This window comes from Rhipicephalus microplus, chromosome 7, assembly GCF_043290135.1.
Source record: "Rhipicephalus microplus isolate Deutch F79 chromosome 7, USDA_Rmic, whole genome shotgun sequence".
Classification (NCBI taxonomy): domain Eukaryota; kingdom Metazoa; phylum Arthropoda; class Arachnida; order Ixodida; family Ixodidae; genus Rhipicephalus; species Rhipicephalus microplus.
The window spans coordinates 113318428-113341867 of record NC_134706.1 but is presented as its reverse complement, the minus strand read 5'-3'; the positions used below and the strand labels follow the sequence as shown (position 1 = coordinate 113341867).

Here is a 23440-nt window from a genome sequence, read left to right as displayed (position 1 = left end):
AAAAGTGAGACCTTGCTCTCAGTGGGCTTTAGATTTTCTTCGTATAGTGCGAGTGCACAGAAAGTGGACAATTAACAGTGTGATTTCTGTCTTATAAAAAATCTAAGACAGTGGTCGGCGACGTTGGACCCGACAGGCGTCATTATGAGGCTCCCGCAGTCCTCCTACTCCCATTGTCACTCTCTATAATTAGTGTATCTTTCCATCTCCTTAGCAAAGAAGCTCTTTCTGTATTTCAAATGTACGATTGCTCGTGTAGTGTAAATTTATGGAGTTTCTGTTTCAGTTATGTACATTATTTTCACATCACCGAATTTTCCTCCTTGCCTGCAAAGTTCTCACTACCTTTCCCGATCAACCCTAAGACCCTGCCATGTCTGCTGGATGCAACTATTAATGAGAACTCGTTATGACAATATGTACGAAGTAGACCGCCTTTTAACTCTTCTGGGCTTCATGCAACACTTGCCCCCCCCCCCCTCCCCCGCCCCCGGCTCTGAAAGTTGCCGACCTCTGCTCTAATAGGATTACGTTCATGTTTTAAAACATGATTGAAGCGCACCAAAAAGGCTTATCAGCCTCTTCTGTCCGTGTGCTTCCGATGCATTTCAACCACATTTTCAAACAAGTTCTAACACATTTATAATACCGATGGCTATAAACTATGCTATTACATATACACTGTAACAACACAAATGATTGCGCTGAGAAAGTGTACTACTCCATGTCAACTACTAGGTTATGAGAGCTGCCACAGACTGCCATTTTCGGACCCAGCATCATGCCAAGTTAACAGGCACCAAGCTTCTTACCCTGACCATGAGACCACTTGGACGTCGAAATAGTTTAATTTAAGCCACCAAGGCCTGGCGGGGGCGTTCGCCTCAGACGTCCACTGCCGAGGATTAACCTTTTTTGTGTTAGTGGCAATGAGAGGCAGCCGCCAAGTTCCCCGAACTAAAGTATGGGCCCCTGGATGCACCGGCTGCGAACCGAGGCACTAGCCCCTTCCCGCAGTAGAAGTAACATGCCGGTGAGATGTAAGTAATCACCTCACAACTTTGTCACCCTCACCCTGTGGAGAACATGTGCCACTTATGCAAAAGTGGCATGATAGTAATATTTTTGGCCGGAGTTTTAAACGATTTCACGCTGATTATTGGACCCATGTCGATGGTCCCCTTTTCTTCCAAGAAAAGAATGAGGGGCAGGAGGGAGATTTAAGCGCAGGATATTGCTCTGATGATCAGTCTAATTGCTTGTCAAACATGGGGTAGAACAAAATCATGGAGTATTTCTTCTATAGAAGTTGTCAGTTCGGCTTTGTATCGGCTGGCAGCCTGAACTTAACCGTTCGGATAGTTGAGATGCGTAATCAACTTGTGCCACGTAGACATCGAAAGTTGAACTCAGGTTGGCTCAACCAGCCTGCACACACCGTCAAGCCCCAGCTCCCGGAAACGTCAGCGTCGCAATGCCACCGACATCGCAGTCATGCAAGAACTCTCTGGGACTTTTAAAATGTTCCGAGGTTTCACAATAATTACAAATCTCAAATATTGCAATACAATCTACAAATGATTCTCAATAAATACAGTCACGTAAACAGTGTCTCATTAAAAGAACTACGATCTTTTCTTGTAAATATAGGCTAACTTTTGACGTTGTAAAATGTGCTGTCTGTACAATAGTACGATTTCATTTTTCTTTCAGTGTGTGCATCCATGGTGTACTGAATAGCTTATACGAAGTAAAATATATTGTGTCTGTATACATTGTGTCTGTATAATATAGTTTGTCTGACATGTGATTTACATTGTACGATGCCGGACATACACAAGAAGAAAATTTGTATATATATTACCTGCTATTTCATTATTATTCTTTATTTTTATTATTTAATTTTTGGCAATATTTGTGTCATGGTTATTGAATTTTTCTTTTTTTTTTGCTCGTGTTCATGTAATCTTCTGTGCTATGCTGATATCAGGATGTTTCGTAGAAATGTATATATATATTTTTCTTTCACTGTATCTGGTATTGTAATGTAGGCTTATGGCCCTTATTGTTATACACATTTTCGTCATTGTCCCACCTGCCTTGTATGAGATTCACTGGCCTCGTTAAGCTATCTATAAGCAGCTATTAGCAAGTGAACCTCTCTAGAACCTGTTTCTTTCTGGAAATAGATGATTTGATTTGATTTGATTCTGGCATCCAATCGTTGAGGACTCAACGCTGCCGATCATCGCACGTATGCCATCGCCTGTTAATACTTCTGAACCTTCCCATATTTAACCACTGCGTATTTGTTAAACTGTTTCTGTATTATTTAGTAGTTGTTAATATTTCTGGCTTGCAAGCTCATCTATTGTTTTTTACATGTATGTTTTAGTTATTTGAAGTATTCCATTTCTCTTGTCTCATAATAGTATATAAAATCCATTGTTCCGTTGTCCCGCATACGTCTCTGATCTCTTCACTGCTTTGCTTGTGTACGAAATGAGCTAACCTGCTGTCATTTTCGCCGCCGACTCACGCGCCGGCGACGCCAGAGTGGCAGCTTTTAACAACAGCCCTCTGTGCGCACTTCCCGATGTCGTCAGAGAGTACTCACTGGCGGCTGTCCAACCGTAATCTGCACGAATTTGCTCGATAAGAGGTAGTTTCAACACGCGTCAGCGTGGCACTCCGTTTGTCCCGTTCACGCGTCGTGCATGGCTTTACAATTTGGTGATGACGTTCACAGCTCTGCCTTCGACTCAAACAATGTGTGCTTTGACGGGAGCCGAAAGATGAGGTTGTTTCCGCACCCTCAACATACACAACATAGTTTATTGCAGCTAATTAAGGTTCTCATGAGAAAAAATTGCCAAGGAGAGTATGAAACCCTTGTATCTATAGAGTTCGAAGGGTGACCTAACATTTCTCTCGCACCTCATTGATGGAAGGTAGCACTCGCGTATTTTGTTTGTGACACAAACTCCAGCCTTGACGAGTGTAGGGCGAATCTATACGCGCGTTTTTGGAACCAGCAAATATGCTTGTCAAGCTCGTCGATGGCACTGGTATGATTCTTGTATTGCCCTGCATAGTCAGCTTCGTCTCAGTGCCCTTCCGTGCTTCTTTCTGGTAAATGACAGTGCATATGTCCTTGCACCGCGAAAATGGGGTTGGATTCGCTAGTGCAGGGAAAAAAAAAGTCCGTCGCAAAAATTGGCCAAATATAGAAAGATACATCAATTTTCAGACGTGGATCTTGATAGCGGCTTGCCTTGAAGCGATTTGTGAGATGAACTTTCTTGTGATAGAGTTATTTCAGCTATCCTAACACTCGCCGTTGATGCTCATAGGATCACAGTTGTGAGGTGAATCTGTCCTACACGGTTCGCTGCTTTCAGCAGGTTTCGATGGTGGCCTTGACGCTGCTCTCCGTCTGGACACAATTTTGAATGCCCAAACGCCCACGAAGAAAGCATTTAGAGCCGCCATTGAATGCAGCAGTCCACTGTAGTCACCACGTGAATCTCGGAAGTATCCTGAAAAGCAAAGAGAATATTCATTGCAAGACCACGCATGACACAAAAGGGCATAACAACTACAAAAAATTGGCAGATCCAACGTAGAGTCGGAATTGATTATGCGCGAAGCACCCATGAGAAAGGGTGATATGTCACTTTAAAATCAGCATAAAGTCGAAAGACGGAGGCAAATTATGCCATGCATGACTTCCATGTCATTATTATCATGTTTGCACGTTTCATTTACCTTCGTAATCTATTAACGTCACTTGATACCAACTTGGGTATATATGTAGCTAGCGAAACAGCCGCGCGCGTGCTACGAGAGTAGCATGCAGTCATGTTCTATATGAATTTTATAACATGATTGTCATATTTGAACGTGTCATTTACATTCATTGTCCCCTCTAACGTAATACCAAATTTGGTATATGTGGAACTAGTGAAACGGCCGCGAGAACGCTATGAGTGTAGCATGTAGTCACTTTTTACATGAAATGCGTATTATGAGTATCAAGATTGGACGTGTCATTTACCTTCGTCGTCTGTTCACTTCTCGTGATGCCAAATTTAGTGCATGTGGAACTAGCGTAACGGCGGCGAGCGCGTCATGAAGGGCCCAATATACTCCGACGCAACGTTGACGCACGCGTAGGCTGGGCGAAGCGACGCCACGCTAGAAAAACGCGAGCACTCTATAGTGTGACTCCAGGCGCGACCGGCGCGACCAGCGTCCGTCGGCGCGGCCCGTCGGCAACCGGCGCGAAAAGCGACATGCTGCATTTCGCGCTGATGACGTTACTTAGACAGCAACGCGTCTGCCTCTCTTCGTGACGGAGGGATGCCGTGTGCGCTCAAACGCGCATGCGTCAAAGCAACGCAGCGCGGCACGCGCCTGCGAGTATATGGCATGCAGATCCACAATGAAGGTCAGTGGGCAGATCCATTGATCTCTATTAGGGGGATACCGGCGCCTGGCGTGGCATTGACAGCCTGGCGCGATAAAACAAACGCCGGCGCGCCGGGCGCCGGCTCACGTCAAAGTGTATTGGTGCCTTGAGTGTGGTGTGAAATAATAGAAAGTTTTAGTATTGCGGAATGGTGCTACGTACTCATCACGCAAGCGTCTTGCGCTACGTGGCGTCGTTTGCCACTAATCGGCTTTTAGTACGCCGTAGTACCCGCGTACGTAACGAGCGTGAAGAGTGTTGCACCATCTGGTAGATCAAAATAGAAGTACCTGTTGTTGACTGCCGATGTGAGCCAATCCAAGTGTTGTAGCCAGATTATGGCCATATTTTAAGCCACAGAGCCGGTCGGTGCTTGCTTTCGATGCCGCCATTTCGCAAAACAAAGTCTCGCGCTGTCGCGAATTTGTTCGAGAGCGGCGCAATCACCTGATACGTACGCACGCACGCATCTCATGCGTGCGTACGTAGCAGCTGCGTACGTAACGCGATACGTGCGCGTTGCGGTCTGCGCATGCGCACTACGCAGAACGTGGCGTCCCTACGTACGCAACGCCGCCACGTACGCAGCGTACGCAGTACTAAAACTCTCTAACCTTCTTACATGACACGCATCTCATGATTATCATGTTCGACCCAGTCACCTATCTTCGTCATCCATTCACGTGACGTAATATCAAATTTTGGCATATGTGAAGGTAGAGAAACGGCCGCGAGCGCATCATGAGTCTGGGACGCAGTCATGTCGTTACATGGCACGCATTTCATGATTATCATGTTTGCACCAGTCACATACATTCGTCGTTCATTCACGTTCCGTAATACCGAATTTGGTAAATGCAAAGCTAGCTAAACGGTCCCGAGCGCCTCATGAGTGTGACATGCAGTCATCTTTTTACATGACACGCATGTCATAATTTCGATGTTAGGGCCGGTCGTTTGCGTTCACCATGCAGTCATGTCATACCATACCAGTATTGCAACATATCATGTGAATGAAACCACCGCAAGAGTAGCAAGACCATGACAAGTAAATAATGACATTTACGACATACATGTCATGATTTTCATGTTATGACTAATCAGTTATGTTCGTCATACAGTCATGGTATATCATACCAGGTTTGGGATCGATACCATTATCCAAACGACCAGGAGAGCTAAATGTCATAGGTGGCTAGATAGATGGATAAATAGATAGATAGATAGATAGATAGATAAATAGATAGATAGATAGATAGATAGATAGATACGCTCAAAGTCGCCGAAGTTCACCGAGAAATGCTTCGCATTTACTTGTATTAATGATAATATCGAATAATTACTTATTTAACGTGCCCAGGAACAGCCACGAAATCTTTGTGAACGCGCACGCGGAAATAGGTCCATAAAAATGATTGCAATACAGACAGTCTTCAGAAAAAGTAATCAAATGAAATTAGCGAATGCACACAGACAAAAAGATACCAACGGGAAATGGGAAGAATAAAAAAAGTCACAGCATATACACGGAAAGAATGATGATGAGTGGGGCGAATCATCCATCAGCCCGTCCGAGCTTCCGTACGTCCATTCGTTCTTGCTTCCGTGCGTCCGTGCAATTATCCATGCGTCCATCCATGCGTTCGTCCGTGAGTCCATCCATCCAACTGTCTGTCTGTCTGTCTCTCTGTCTGTCTGTTCGTGCGTCCATCTGTTCGTACGTTCACCCATCTATTCATCCATCCGTCCGTCTGCTAGTCTGCCTGCCCATCCGTACGTGCATGAGCTCATCTAGTGAACGCCCCAAGTACCTCCATCTCCCATCTCACATCCCCTGTGGCACATACTCACTCTAGAGCGGGTATTTGCCGCCGGTGGTTACGTACTGCTACATACATACAAGGAATGGACAGACCCACGCTTTAAGAAGCTTCGCCCCTAAAATACAAGACGAGAATAATAAAATGCGAGTAAAAAATTATGCGAAACGTGCACAGCTATGCGAAAGACTTCGTGAAAGACGTGAAAAGGAAGAATCTATACATTGTGAAAAACTACCTTAGGACAGTGCAAAGCTCAAATAAAAACAATGAATGTTGAACATGAAAAACATCAAGATAAAGAAAGTTAACAGTATAGAAACTCTAACTTGGGGAGGGTAAACTATTGGAGAAATTTGGCAGGTACAAGAAACAGTTGGCGCTCTCTGATTAGCTTACTTGGGATGGATGAATGGTTCGATGAAGTTTATTATGCCCTTCGGAACGCGCTTTAGCACGATGCGGGCCTCTCCGTCGTCAAAATTTGAAAATTAATACAACTGAGTAGTATAGACACAGACTTCATATGTTATAATGATAATAATAATAATAATAATAATAATAATAATAATAATAATAATAATAATAATAATAATATTAATAATAATAATAATAATAATAATAATAATAATAATAATAATAATAATAATAATAATAATAATAATAATAATAATAATAATAATAATAATAATAATAATAATAGGGATTTCAGGTGCTGGATCCACGGTATTTTTATAAGCCACGTCGCAGCGGTGAGATCGAGAATTTTCTACCAGTTGGCGTTTTTTAACGTGCGCCTTACCATGGCATTACCACGGTGATGAGGCACGTTGAGATCACTTCCCTGGTCGCCCTATCGGCATCTGTTGAGGGAATGAACGAAGTCTTCGAAGGCTGTTCAGAATGATTGTACGAGAACGGAGGGCCGGTGCAACACAGTGGTTTGCGCATGAAGGCACTGGTGGCTTCCGAAGGGTCGGTGATACCTATCGCATCGAGTCGCCACGTCTCTGTCGGGTCACTCATGAATGACGTAGATTAGCCGTGGCACTTACATAAAAGGAATAGAGCCGATGTGCTGTTTTCGAGATGCGAGCCGTTAGCAGTGTTTACTTAGTAAACGTCTTGCACCAGGCAACCAAAGATCGCTTCAACGGCGCACATGTACTCAGGCGTTTGATTCTCTCAGTCATTTTACGCCATTACAGCTTATAAGTAGCGTGAGAAAGACAGGGACAAGGAAGTGTACACCACAAGCGCTTACTCACGACTGGAATATTTAAAGCTTCAACCGAAAATATATAACACCTACACTTGGTGCTCGACTGCGCATGCGCATCGTGGCCGAAAGAAAAGGCAAAAAATCAAACCAAGAACACACCTCCTGCCGCCCCCTCCTCACCGGACTACTCCCTTTACTTGAGTAATGCGACTTCCTTGTCCAATAATGCCAAAGAAGGGTTGCTAACAAGCATATGAACCCTCGCGTTAATATAAAAAGCTTCGACATGTTCTGTAATGGATTAGTACCATCTCGCTCGCCTCTCTGTTTTGCTTCACTGTATGCCAATAGTTGTCTGATTATATAACAACTCTGATGATGTGAATTAGTCAATCTCTGAGTCACTGTTCATCGGCCACAGGCATCTTGCGTTCGAGCAACTTAATCAGCAGATCCTGCTGGAGTATTCACCGTGAAGAATTCTGGCACTTCCACAGCATCCACCGTGATTTCGCGTGCATCGAAATGACTCTGCAGCTCGAGTTGCACGGTTCGGTATCAGTAGGTGCAGGAACGTATAAAATCACCAAAGGTTAGCACAGCCAGGTTGGTGCCGAGGGAATGTACAGAGTCTCGTAAACAAGTCACGTTGTATAAATGTCCTTTGGCTGCCAGTGTCAAGCAGTGTACAAACGAGTACGGAATTGTGCCTTCCCGACGCCATTACTTTGGCCATTTGCATGAGAACCGCTGGCGATGGTGGCACAGAACTGCTTGCGGGTATACACTGGTGACCACTGGCACAGCGTCGGTTTTCGCTGCTGCTGGGATCCATGCGGTTTTCCAGTTTCCATACCTTGCAAAGAATAGAAAGGTGAGGCTTTGCGCAGTGCTTGCACTTAAGCCACGCTGCGTCGCGGCACTGTCGTGTGACATGTCGAGCGCCATAATTGTTTTTACCGGGAATTAAAAAGAGTATACTATGGTGTTCCCAAAGGAGATTTGGCAAAGGTATCTAACCTGCTCTGGTAATTGTTCTTCCTGTTTCTCCGTAGTCAGCAGTGACTCGGCTCAAGCCACACATTCCCCATCCTAGGCGTCTACCACATGCTGAGGCCCTTGACACGGAATCGCGCCTTCAGAGCGCTACAGCGAAAAAATATACCACCCCTACTTTGGGTATCTGAGTTCTTCTCGATTAGCTGCATCCGAATCTCGTTGGCCGTCGTGGTCGTCGGGCAGTCCTTTACAGTGTGCTCACGATGGCCGCATAGTACGCAGCAGGCATGGCCGTTCGTTGCAGATCCGGTGGCTCGCGCTATAGTGCTGAGGGTACCGGCGGTTGAAAGTGAAAATGACTTCGTTGGTGTCCAGCGGGGATGGATTTTCGTGGGCACCTTCAACGGGAGGCCTCTTTTCTGCTCTGAATATGGGTCTGAAGATTCTTCATCAGTTAACGTACCTTTTCTTGACGTGATTTTGGGGTATACCAGTCGTTCGCCTTGGTCTCCTTTATGCGTTGCCGGTACAGAACAGCGATGTCTTCGGGTAGCGATGGCATGAGCACACACTGAAGTAAAACCATGCGCTTCTATGCTCGAACTCCGACGCTATTTACACAGACGGAGCGAAAGCGTATTTCTTCGTAAAGTTCACACAGCCGCAATATGTTGGAGCAATGGCCCACTGTAGCAATGGCAAACAAGCCGTTGATGTGTTCGTTTACAAGGACTTTATCACGGTCAAATCTCTCTTGCCGCACCTTAACAGCTACCGCGTAGTTTGCTTGCTCGAGTAGAACACTCTCGATCACACGTTTAGCTGGTCCGGTTACATACGACCTCAAATAACTGAACTTCTCAATGTCCGAAAGTTCATGATTATTGGGAATCGTAACCTCAAATTGCTCCGAGAACCCCTGGTACTCGCGAGGTGCCCCAGAGAGAACGAGTACCTGTCACTTAGGTAGGGCAACTCGCAACGGTGATCGGGAACTTCCTTGAGCGCAGACTTCTTGGGGCTCGGTTGAGGTAATGACGACAGGTGCAGGGCTGTCAGCGGGCCTTGAAGCTGAGTTAAGAAGGTAGTGGATACGGCTCATAGTGTTCGTCATACTCGGCGTCATACTAATCGTCATACTCGTTGCCATACTCGTCGTCATACTCGGCGTCTTCAGTTGCGAGGACAGCAATCTTTTTGCTGAAACCTGCAAGTGTCGCGTATTTGTCATGCAGGTCATCCAACAGGACTTGCAGTTCGGCCAGAAAAGGATTCACCACTTGCAGAGCTTCGGTAGCGGACGTGATGAGCCTTGTAGCAGCGGCTCAAACTATTCCTCTGCTGCGTCGCTGGAGGTCCATCTTCAGGGAAGGACGTGAGTGTTCTCCCGGGTTTCATGACACCAAACTATGCAGAGAACATAGAGATTGACGTGTGTTCGGTAACTGCTTATTGATAGAACGCTACTTATTGCTTGTTCTCTTTTAGTGGCTCTGACTAAGCACGCGTCACACACGCCCTGCGCCACATAGTCCTATTAAGATTTTGGCACAAAATTTTCCCAACGTCTGCACGGCTTGGTGCCCTTTATAGTTTTGGCGTTCTTGGTTGCTACACCACGCTGCACCATATTGTATACCAAGGCTCCAGAACTAATAATTCCCTGGCTAGTTCGTAACTTGTTCCTCAATGACTTGGAGCAACCCACTGCAGCGGATTGGCTGTTATACGGGCGGTACCTCACTTTATGCAAAATATTGTTTAAATCCCAATATATTTAGCAATAAATTGTTCAAAAAGAAACGCTCTGACAGTTCAGGTTTTAAAAAATAAGCAATACAATAACAAGTAAGAAAATAACAAGCTAATAAGATGGAACAGTGAAATTGTCCCCACAGTTACCATTATATTCGTTTTGTCTCCCGAAAAAAAAAAAAAACGAACTCGGCTTCGGAACCATTCCTGTGGCTGAAAGACATTTCAGTTGCACCAAAGAGAAGCACCAACTCAAGGCATAAATTTAAGCCGCTTCTTCAAAGTGGGTAATCTAGCAATCGCTTACTTTGATTTGTGAACCGTCTGCCCGTTGGAAAGAGCTCATGCAGCGATTCGCTCTTTTTGAAGTGGAGGCATAAGAGTGCTGAAGCAGAATCGCGAGTTGGGCGAGTTGGTTGATGTTCATCGTAAAATATTTCACAGCGCAACGGGTTAGATACGGAAAGAGAAGGAACGCAACGCTGTGTCCCTTCTCTGTCCGTATCAAACCCGTCGCGCTGTAAAATATTCCACGATGGCCATAAGGGTGCCTGTACCATGCCACAACTGTGTAGGTAAATGTTTCGGGCGGGGAGGTGGGTGGGGGGTGAATTTAGCATCAGAGCATGATAATTATTTTTTCTGCCCTTCTAGTGGAGCGCCAACATTGTTTTTAACGGGAATTAAGAATAGGATACTCAGGTGTTCCCGAAGGAGATTTGGCAAAGGTATGCGACGTGCTCTGCTAATTGTTCTCCCTCTTTCTCCGTAGTCAGCAGTGACTCGGCACAAGCCACGCATTCCCCATCTTATAGGCCTTCGCCACTCGCTGAGGCACTTGACACGAAATCGCGCTACCAGAGCGCTACAGTGAAAAACTGTACTACCTGTAATACTTCACATAAAACCTGAACATATTACTATTTGCTCTCGAATACTGTGTCCGGGTGTCTAACATGCAGTTAGAGTCCTCTTTAGATAACTTAATAACTGAAGGCCGTGATTTATATACTGAATTTAGATTTTTCGTATTTCCAGCGCCATGAATTATTTCGAACATTTTTGCTCGATTTTATTTCGTTGTTATAATGTCGCCATAATAATCAGCTTTTGCTCCGTGGCGTCTTGGCATGTTTGGTGTCGCACTGTTTGGATTGAGAACGTGGGATTGGTTGCGCCCTATGAGGCCGCGTTTCGATAGGATGAAATTCAACAAGCACTCTCATGTATTTGTAGTAGCGCAATACAGAGCCCCAGACACGCAAACGCAATCAAGAGTACGTATTCAAGCCATATAGGTAGATCTTAGAGATGACCACAATAACGACAATTCACAAGCTGTCTGCGTAGCGCTATAATCAGGATTTATTTGGCCCAAAAATATTTCGTGCCTACTAGATGTGCCCATTATTTGACAACTACGCCAACTTACCGATAAGTGGTGGCTGAATCATCAGGGACACGCCGGTGCAGAATGAAAGTCCTCCCATCATCACAGGCAGAGTACTCATGCCGAAGTCCATGATCATGGCGGGTGCCTTCAGACACAATCTCGAACCGCTGGTGACGCCCAAGAAAACGGAAACGGCGATCATCGGTGCCAGTGTTCCGGCCCAAGCGAACCATTCAAAGGCCAGTCCTTGCAATGCAAAACCTATCAGCATCACAGACTCCAGGGACAAGGTGTGCGTATCGATGGCGAGGCCCACGACGGCTCTGCAAGCGATGTCCGCGATGGAAAAAGCCTGGAGCACAAACACAGAGTCCGAGGGTTTCATCCCCCTGTCTCTGGCCAGGTCGGCTGGTATCATACAGAACACGTTCGCCGTAAGGGTGACGGTTGCGAAAGAGAGTCCGTGAATGAGGAACGTTAACGTTAGAAACTGCCTCGCTGTAGAGCCACAGTAGACACGCCGGGGCACCCTACCGATTTCAAGCTTTTTGAGTGACCCGCTGGTTTTCTGATGAAGAGCAGTTGACTCATTTTGCTGGGATTGATATGCGGGCCCTGTCGGGTGATCACTGGTTGAAGAGCCATCATGTAGGTCAGATTCGTCATGCGCCAACCTCGCTGTTCTGACGTGCTCTTCAGCTTCACCAATCAGCACACATGTCGCTTTTGTTTGGTCCTTCTCGGCCCCATATGGTGCATTTGTCGTTTTTCTCATCGGTTTCAAAAGCCAAACCGGGCTCCTCAGGATGATGACGGAGGGTATGGCGTGTAGCATAACAGCACCGTACAGGAGAAACGCTGCCCGGATGCCGTACTCAGTACGAAAATATTCGACGAGAGGAGGAATGATGACCGTGTTGAGTCCGCACACCGTAAGAACAAGGCTAATGGCCGTCGCTCGTCGCTTCTCAAAATGCTGAGCCAACAATACGGTGGAGGCAACGTACAATCCGCAGAGAGCGCATCCTGAAAAAAAAAGGCGGTTGAGCGTCAGAAAAGCGTAATGTCACGGAAAGCATTTATTAAATGAACAACAGAGGACAATGCCTTTAATATCAACGTCATGTTTGCGCCTTGTTGTTATATTGGAGCTCGCTTATAGCAAAGGTCCTTTAAGATGCCATTACTCCCCTCTGTTATTTACTGTGAACGCACGCATATATCATTCACAGAGCGAATAGGAAATTCATTATCGTATTCTGAGAACTCCACTTATCCTGCTTGCTTATAGTCGCCCGTCAGTGATGTTAGCGATTCAACTGTATTGATAAGTTTTAATAAGATATACTAATGTATCAGGACTTGCCTAGTACACAAATAATTGCATTGCTGGGCTTGTCGGTTCATAACCTCAGAACTTCGAAGAGCACAATTGACGAGGACAGGAAAAAACACAGATACACAGGACAGAGTGCTCTGTCCTGCCTATTTGTGTCTTTCTGGTCCTGATCTATTTCACGCTTGCAGGTATAAAGTTGCCGAACACTTTAAACGTTATGCAGCTGGTCTAAGTTTTCGAAGCCCTCCACTACGGCACTTCTTGATGTTTTTGGGACGTTAAACCACACATACCAATCAATAGCTTTACACGCTGTCGTTTAGGACAGCGCTTTCTAAGTGTATGGAAGCGTCTTGGACGTGCAAAGTAACATACATCTGCCGTGCCGAGCTTTTGTGGGGTAGTAATTGTGCGTATTCCTCTGCATTTCACCATGCCAATTAACATGCACAAGTCTACACGCACGCTGGAAGTTCATTAGCCTTACATAAAATTATGATGTTGTTTTTCAAACTGCAGCATAAGCATGCATATTACGCCGGGGGCCTACAGTGAAACTTTGTAGGTCAACCGTTAGTGAGCAAAAAAAAAAAACTATCTCCACCATGAGCATTCGCAAGCGCCTTCGTCTCCATCTTTCTGTCAGTGTCCTGCTACACTCCCAGAATATTTGCGCCAATTGGTCTAGCGTGGGATGCAATAAATCTGACAAGCGAGAGAATGAGGCAGAGCGAGAGAGATATAAAGAGATAGAAAGAAAAGAGAAGAAAGAAGATAAGAAAGTAAAGAAAAGGCAGAGAGCCAAATAGACATAAAGAGAACAATATACGTAGGAACAGAGATAAAGAAAGAAATGAAAAAAAAATATCGAGCTCCGAAGGTAATTTTGGAGCTGGATATATCGGAGCCCAGGCGTGCCAAAAAAAAAAATTTCCAACTGAAACTGTGTACAAACACTACTGCCTATGGTTTTTTCCAATATAAACATGTGAACTCACCACAGCCAGTAAAAAGTTAATCATTAAATTTTAATTGATTGGGCTGCTGATACAGATAATTATAATATAGCTTTCTGTCCACCAGGCTGCATAACTTATTTGCACAAGTAGTTCTCACGTGCCTTCAAGCGTCTAATTTACAAAAAAATAATAAACTTAACTTTCATATAAAACACATGTGTCTCTGCAGCATGTATCTGTGTGCAGAACATTAATGCAGATCCAGCCCATGAAGAAACCAGTGTAGTTCCGATTCCTCTATCGAGGAATGATGCAGCAAGACAACTGTACCTGCTGGCTCGAGATCTCACACGCACGTTCTGGTCGTCTACCAGCTTCCAAAGGTGTCAATTTTATGAACTGGATCCTTCGCTCAAGCTAAAGCTACCATCACAACTTTCCCGCTCCGATGCGACACTGTTATGCCGCCTTTGGTTGGGTGTTGCATTTACAAAGGTGTACTCCTTTCGCATTGGTATGGCAGACACTCCTACATGCGACTACTGCGGAGCTGAAGCGACCATCGAACACGTCCTGTGCAGCTGCGCTTGCTACGACACACAGCGATGCCAGCTCCGGATGGCTTTGAATCGACTTGACCCCGGACCATTTTGTGTGCAGAAGATACTAGGACCTTGGGCATCTGCCTCAGTTGCGCAGAAAGCAACTAAAGCACTGCTACTTTACCTTAAGTCCACAAACCTGAGCGACCGCCTGTAGACTGTGTGTGCTCCCCGAGTGTGCTCGTGATTGTGTGTACCTTCTCATCTTTCTGCAACCTCTTTTCTCCCCTTTATCCCTTCCCCAGTGCAGGGTAGCAAACCGGATGTGCGTCTGGTTAACCTCCCTGCCTTTCCTTGCATCTTTATCTCTCTCTCTTTGACGTCTTTTTGTAAAGTTTTCTCAATTACCACACAGTCACCTTTCTTCAGCGCGCTTCACATAACGTCGATCTGCAATGTACATAAGATCTGCGGAATTTTTATTTTTAATTTATGCATACAGTTACAGCATGTGGTCAAAACCAAATGTTCGTAGACTTCATGCAATGACAAAACAGTGATGCGTATCATATGGAGAAAGCCTATTATGAACAGCATTGAATTGCAGTTATCTCAAGAGCACGACTGTCCGACGCATTGCAGTTGAAAGTGTCATGTAAAACTGATTAGAAAGTCACGTAATTTTTGTGGACACAGTCAGAAAACTAATGCCTGTTTCACAAAGCCGTCAAATGTCTCACTGTGAGACTGTCCCGGCACCATTTCGTTTCATGGGAACGAATTCAGTAATTTTCGGCTAAAAAAGAGGTTGTCGACGATGTAGAGCGGTGCTTTACGCTGTCGTCGCGGGTACAGTGATGGAGCTTCGTCTCTATTTAATGCTTCAATTGGATGTATTGACTCCGTACAATGCGGGCACATGTTCCACAATGACATTTGGTGCGAAGCACCTTAGGGGTTGGGCTTGTCGGTGTCTCCTGTCGTCAGGGTGTCTTGCAGTCATGGCGGGCCATAAAAACGGGTATGCCCAACGATGGGTAAATTGCACCACTCGCAGCGAGCTTACTAATTATGAAGAGGGCAATAGTTAGACAGCCAAATAACAGACGACGTTTGTGGAGCAGAAACAACTTTTCCTTTGTGCCGTAGGGGAACTTAAGGCGGCATGTAGGGAAGAAGAAGAAACACTTTAAAGTAACTTTTAGTCCAGCGCTGTTTTCTGAAGACTTTGGTGGAGCACAAGCATATTTCCCTACATTCCAAATTTCTGGCTTGGCACTAGTGGCCCACCAAGAAATTATTTTGTAACACTGCATTCTTCGCCACTCCCAAGGTTTCCTCTTAGTGGTGATGAAACATCCTCCCATACATGACTCGCCCATCTCGAGCTTTTTTTTTTCTTTGTTGCCGTCTTCATGAGGCTGTCACTCTCAAGATTGAAGGACATTGTAATCATCATAGACCGGTCAGCATTTTGAAAACAGACACGGGAGTTGTGATGACTAAAAAAACAACACCAATGTTCGAGCACGCGAAAGCGAGGTACAAGAGAAATACGAAAGGGAGTAGAACAGCCGACCCGTAGCAATTATTTTCTTTTTGTCTTATTCCTATAAAATGACGCAGTCTAGAGCCTGAGAACGATAAGTGCGTCTCCGTGGGTCTTCGCTGCCGTTGGCTTGAACTTCTAACGGAAGCTTCTTATGACACCGTGATCGTGGACCCGAATGACCCTCCTGCAGCCGCGCGCACCTATAATGCTACCATTCGAGGACGGCATCCAGGCATTCTCGATGACTCACGGCCTGGCTTTCCGCGGCCCCAGCAAGACAGTGCATTGCCCACCATTGTCCGCGAACGCTATTCACGCTACCTGCTGTGACAACGCCTCGCTCAGTACTCCATCGGTCCCTCAGTCGCTTAGGCGTGCTGTCCAAGCTCCCTCGGCCAATGATACCATAAGAGTGAATACGCCAACTGAGGACTACTCTTTGTCTTTGAACGTCATCACTGGCTATGCATGCGGATCGCCTGTAGGTGCCGCCAAGCTTTCCCGCATCATCGCGCGATTGCGCCTCATGGTAAACGCTTTGACAGCGTCGACCTCTACGCTCTTTCCTGCGGCATTGCCAGAACTTTAGATGATCCTTGCCGCAGTGGCCACGTCTGCTACCCAAGACTATGAACAAACCTTACCAGAGAGCCACAAAAAGTTTCAGTATACCCTCACAGAGCTTTCATACAAAGTCAGCTTGCTTGCGTCGACGTGCTCTGGCGTTGCAGCAGCCGTATCCTAATCACTCGCGGCCTTCGAACTCACACACTTTCGCTGATTGCAGGAAGACGCCGACAATTGGGTAGCTACTAGCAACGCTCTCGTAACTCTTAAGGCATGGAATTTTATAAAAAGCAAAAATGGTGCATGGCCTTACACCACCTCCGGAATGCTGCCGTGGCGTGGCGCGTGAATGAACGCGCGAAGCAGCAGTGCTGGGCAGACCGGAAAACTAAGGTCATCACTGCCTTTGGACAAATTGACACGACCCCACTGCCACCGTGTATTCTTCGCTGCTCCTGAAGACAGGGCTCTAGAGAAGCACCATCTCGAGGCTGTCACTGCATAGTGTAGCTTATTAACGAAAACCTTTTCAATCCTACGAACAGTGGGCTCGAGTAGTGCTTTGACACTGCTCTGATGTCCGACGTACGTCCAACAAGGCAAGAAGCCGGGGCTTTATTTACTTTACAGGAGTTGCTACTGCATGCTCCGAGCGCATCTTTTCTTGCTGACCTTGACGTGAACGCCGGCTCCCTTCATACTCGGCACGCTGTCCCTCTAGACGCCGGTCAAAGCCGTAACCACGCTTATAAGCGACAACCATGTGAAAGATGCTGGTACACACTTGTCTGTGTTAGTGAAAGCTGTTTTTATGAACGCAAAAGAACCACAGTACTTAACGGCTGACCATCAACGCTCTTCGGATGAACGAATGAACCAGAAAGGGTATTGTGTGTCTCACGCTCAGGAGTTCGGCGAAAAGGCTTTCTTGTACAAGGACAAGAGCCTTTTCGCTATTTCCTTTTCCTGGTGACTGAATAGCGATCGAAAGGAAAGTTGTGCTGGGATTTGCAACACCGGCTGTCCGAGAGTCAGATAGACCGCTTCGAGAACCATCAGGCTTCGAGAACCATCAGGCTTCGAAGAAAACGAAGGGAGTGAGCGCACCATTGATAGTGTGAGCTGGACTGCAGAAAAAAAATCAGTTTCCCCAAATCTGCGGAAGGCTCCTCATGAATGTGCTGACCGTCTTTTTGGTGCTGACAATCATATGGGTTAAATCGGAAAGAACAGAGAGCTTGCCGACCATGGTGACTTCTCGGATGCTGTTCCGGCATCCTCACTTGAGCGTGCAGCATCCGCTGTTGCCCACGCGACAAAGCCAAAGACGGCCGCCAGAACCATGTGTCGCAGCTCATCAGAAATCGCCGTGTGGCCGACACCGATCACTGCAATTTAGCCAGGGTCGCACTCACCCAGCAGATCCACTTACGGCAGGTTCATCAGCCAATTCGCAGCGTGGCCTAGAACGACCACCACGATGCAGAAAAAGCCGCCTACCAGAGAACTTAACGACGTGAAGTCATAACCAAATGTGACGGCTCCGGAAAACGCAGATGTTCGGGCTTGCGGGCAAGTAGAACGAGATGGAAGAAAAAGACGAAGCAGAATAGAACAGCCAGCCCACAGCAAGGGTGCTGCTTCTGTCTCTTTCGTTTACGGAGCCAACGTGAAAAGTATACTTAATTTTGGTCTGTCAGAATAAAAGCAACACTACGTTGATAACTGCACAGTTTATTCGTAGTTTACGCAAAAATTGCACAGAAAAGAAGTCATTCAACTTGTTTATTTCATAATACGGGTTTTGTATTTGTAGGTTATTTAGAACATGGGTGCGGTGAGTCAGCAGGGCAAAAACACGTGTAGCGGTCGTTGCTACTACCACTATCGCCTTTTCAATAATCCGTTCGTTGTTCATGCTATAAAATTTAAAGTCGAAGTTCCTCTTAGTCTAACCTTGTCATGCACGTAACCGAGAAAAGAAGAGGCAAGGAACAAAAGAATTATCTCCTGAACAGTATAACAGATGACGCTGTCTCATAGAAGTACATAGAAACTCCAGTTGGTGGGGATATTCTAGGTGGCGCTGTACTGCTACTCTACGTACATTGGCCGTTGCGCGGGCCGTGCCTGGGTACGTGGAGAACGAGTGCCTCTCTAAGTTTCTCAGATAGTTACTGTACGTGGCGGATCGTTGGTGGGGCATGGACAAACAAGGGTGGCAGGCGTATTGAAGACGCTTGCACTCGGCTTCCTTGGCTTGCATCTCGTCGGTGTTACCCACGCGCCGTCTGCATTCTCAAACGCGATCGCACACATGAACGCATGCACGGACGAACAGGCACATGGACGGATGGATAGATAATCGCTTCACCTCACTTGTCATGCACTCACTTCGTGGATAAAAGCAATTTTTTTGTTGTTTTTTTGACGTGGTGGTGTCGAGACAAAACATTTGCTGTCTGTGTGAATGAAGCTTTAGACAACGACTGCCATTCAGCATCTTCGCGTTGTTAAAATAGTTTGAACAGTCACAACACACTTGTTATTCATTCGAAACAAAACGTTGCATTGTGGCATAAGGGGGCAAAAAAAAAAAACAAGATGGCATATGAAGAATGTCCAAAGTACTGATTTAACATTCTGTGAACACAAAAGAGCAAATAATGAAAAAGGAAATGGTTGAGGCTAAACTTTTCTAAATAAAGACTTCAATTGTTAGACTGCGCAACTAGTTTCTGAATATTTTGTACAATTTCAAATCCGTACTATGAATTGTTAATGTTTACCTTGTACGACACCGAAGGAAATGGTTATGAAGATGAGGTCTCCCGCCAGGTAACACAAGCCGGCTCCTATTCCTGCCAGCGATGAGCAGGTTAGCAGAACGGCTCTGCAGGAATAACGGTCGCACAGCTTGCCAGCTATCGGACCTGTGTCACAAGAAAGAAAGGACGTGCTGTAAGTGTGCCGGTTGAATCATTGGGCCACTTTACCTTAGTTTGCTTAAGTTTTAGGTTTAATTGTGAATTAGTTGCGCACATACGCTGTAAGAAAAGATCGGGAGTATGGTGCTCGCTGTTTGCGAGCTGCAACGTTGCAACGAATGCGGATCCATGGCGTTGATGCTCAGGGTGTCGCATAGAGAGGTGTCCAGAAAGATGGAGCCATAACGCAGCGGCACAAGGTTGCAGCAGGCTAAATAAGTAATATGACAAGCCAAACGTGCCAGGCGCTCGAGCCTGTCCCACCGTAGCTGCTTCGTAAACATCGGCACGGATGCATTGAAGCAACGCAAGCGGCACCCATGGAGCTGACGTTTGTCTATGAGCTTCATTACCATGCCAGTCAAATGGACAGTGCCATCCTTTATGCAAGGGAACTCGCGAGCGCGTAGCCTTCATCTCCCTTTGGGAGACTGGAACGAGAGCGTAATATAGAAGCGCTTGTCCCACAGACATGGCTCATTACCCTGTTTACAAATGAATGATGCCAAAAGCAGGCATGGTTTGGTTCATGGCACTGTAAATAGACGCCGTGCAGCGCGGGCCGCGCGTTCCTGTGTTCTGTTCCGTAAAGCATGAAGAGGACATGAGTGGCCACCTGATATGGCGGGACCCGCATGCGTAGCGCTGCTTCAGCGGTGCCGTTTCTCGATATCACGGTTCGCGTTAGCAGACGACGCGTCCGTGAATTCTGCCACGCAGTCCTGTGGTCCCTGTAGTTTCGATCGCACCTACACATTCGCGTAAAGAGAGTATGTTGGAGTTTGTGACTACATTTGAAAAAATAAAAGGGCGCACATAGGGCATTTGTCCGCACCACCGCAATAACCGTCATCTATACCACATGCCTTCTTTGCGTTGTCTTGATCCTTCCCGTACTATCTCGTAAAGAATGGTGTTGACTCTATCGACGCCGCTTGACTATATTTGTACAAACTCTTTTTCAGTTCCTAAATAAATGCGGGCTATATACATGAAACCAGACAAAAAATGTCTGGTTTCCTGGATAGTACTCTAGGCGTGAAGGAATTAAGGGTGCAGGAAAGTAGCGACTGCATTTTATGGAAGGTATACAGGAAACTCAAGCACAGAGATGGTGATTACAGCTGCTTAACTGAAACACAACCGACGTCATGCAAACAGTTTCTGGAATGTAGATGGAGTACTCACCGTATAAGTAAAGCGCAATATAGTAACGATGACGGTTGAAGTTCAACGTCCCGAAACAACTATATGATAATGAGGGACGCTGTAGAGGAGGGTCACGAAAATTTAGACCTTTTGGGCTTCTCTAAAGTGCACGTAAATGTGTACACGGGCTTACAGCGTTTCCCTTCACTTTAAAATGCGCCGCGGCGACGGGTACCCAGTCTTGCAACATTCGGGTCTGCAGAGAATTCGTAGTTTTGTACATCGCGTAACGGTAACGCGAATGTTATGGATGTGAGGGTCTATATACACGTGCAGCTACCATTTTCAAGTACGCTATTGGTGAATAACCCGTAAACGAGTACAGAAAGCATAGGTCAATACTCACCTGCTAACGCCATTAACGTGGATGCCAGGGACACCGGCCACGAAGCTTCTTCTCTCGTGACCATGAAAGTCTCAACGATGCCATAGAAAAAGATTCCCGCCACGCGGGGCGTCGCCAGCGCTAGAAATAGTACGCAGCAGCAGGCGAAGGCGCTGATCCAGCTCCAACGGGAGTCGGCTCCAAAGCGTGGATCGTCCTTCAGAGTACGCGCACTTACCATGGCTATGGGCAAAACGACTAAGCACCGCTATTTTGAATAAAAAACTGTCTTCGAGTTTGACGTCTTTCAGTCAGCCCCACAGACAGTCCGAAGAGTACGGTGTCACTGTCCGACATCCACGTGGACACAGTCATCCTAACACGAAGTCGTCCTAACACGCTGCAGCTCCGCTGTGTCCAAGCGTGTGCAAAAACTTTGCGAAAGTGCACTCAGTTGTTCTTGCTGAGTTTATCACTTTTGTTGCGACCTGCGGACAATGCTCACAACCTTTTCCGCAGCCCTGCAAAACATAGATAGCCGGCTTGTATAGTGAGGTCATATATGTTTGTAGTTTACTTCTTGGGCTGCACTGAAGTGAGTGTAAGGACGGGGACGCACATGCAAAATCTGCTCGACCAGTCGGTGGACGATAAGGCGGGCACACTCTCACAAAATGTCGACGGGGATGTTACGCCCTCTTTTCGTTGGTTGCTTCTTTGAAAAAAAAAAGGATTATTCGGCACAATAATAATCAAGACAAAAGAAGTGAACGCCGATGACCTTACCGGGCCAAACGATTCAGGGAAGTCAATATTACGCATAAAAAAAAACTAGCGCATACTCATGCATCATCGTTTTGATATGTGGGGTTTAACGCCCCAAAACTACCATAAGATTGTGAGAGACGCCGTAGTGGAGGGTTCCGAAAATTCCGACTACCTGGGGCTCTTTAACGTGCACCGAAATCTGAACACACCACACGGGCCTACAGCATTTTCGCCTCCATCAAAAATGCAGTCGCCGTCGCCGGGATTCGATCCCGCGACGTGCTGGTTAGCATCCGAGTGACTTAGCCACTAGACCACTGTGACAGAGCCCGCATCATCGTTTGAATTGAAGGGACATCTATACTATTTATTACGGACTCTTGTATTAAGTTACAAACGCAAGACAAAAATTCTAAAACAATTGTCTTATTTGTAGTTGTATTTCTTGTAAGTTTTGGCGCATGATAGTGATATATATATATATATATATATATATATATATATATATATATATATATATATATATATATATATATATATATATATATATATATATGTTATAAGGGAAAGAAGTGTATATATATATATATATATATATATATATATATCAATATATATATATATATCAATATATATATATATATATATATATATATATATATATATATATATATATATATATATATATATATATATATATAATGAGACTGAGTTTAAGGCATTGATGTATGTTAACTAGATGAAAATTTCCGATTTGCTACCCTGCACTGGGGAAAGAGAAATGGGTATGCAAAGAATCATATTTTCCATTCTCCTAGGTACAGCGTAGACTATACCAGTTACTATAATTTAAACAACTGTCAACCAATACAGACAAGAGTGAAGGATTGCTTGTCACTACGCCCTGAAAAAATGATTCCGAACTGAGGCCGTGGAACAACGAGGCAAAGGGCAACCTCTAAATGAATCCAGTGTCTAGGTGGTTCGAACGCTTGCGCTCGACTTCTTATCTGACAACATCCTGAATGACTTTTGATCTGGAGTCCGAGCTCAGCTTTTTGGGCCTGAAATCTTCAGTCTCTCGCAGCTCGATGCATGCGCTCGTGAAACCTCCTTGACCAGGAAATATTCACGATGTGCGTTGTGTCGTATTCGGTCGCTTCGCTTTTACTACGTTTCGTTTACCCCATACCCTCGGGCACGTGGTGGCGACTACATGATTACCACATCCTTGAACGTTCATTTCACGTGACATGTAGCTCTGCATCGCTCACTTGTGGCTGTTTCTCCGAGCCACGCATGGAAATCGGTAATAAATTTTGGACGTGACGCACAATTACTTCCCGAAGGTATCACGTGCTGGGCACTATATCACCTTTACACGCACGCGACCTTGTTGTCCTGGCCATTGATGTGGCACGGCCGGCTTAAGGTGACACTCGACAATCTGTCTCACTTTATAACCCGTTCGATGGTATGATTGCCTCGAACATGTCTTCTCCTGAAATCCAGGACACACGTCTTTTGTTGGC

General features: G+C 45.7%; 1 protein-coding gene across 1 annotated transcript; it reads right to left on the bottom strand.

Annotated features, from left to right (window-relative positions):
• Positions 1-2815: 2815 nt before the first annotated feature.
• LOC119179518 (monocarboxylate transporter 13) lies at positions 2816-21532 on the bottom strand. The gene is made up of 4 exons (XM_037430611.2): positions 21162-21532; positions 19409-19552; positions 11700-12686; positions 2816-3539 (listed from the first exon to the last, which is right to left on the bottom strand). The coding sequence occupies exons 1-4, from the start codon at positions 21379-21381 to the stop codon at positions 3328-3330; spliced, it is 1563 nt and encodes a 520-aa protein (XP_037286508.2). The 5' UTR covers positions 21382-21532; the 3' UTR covers positions 2816-3327.
• Positions 21533-23440: the final 1908 nt, after the last annotated feature.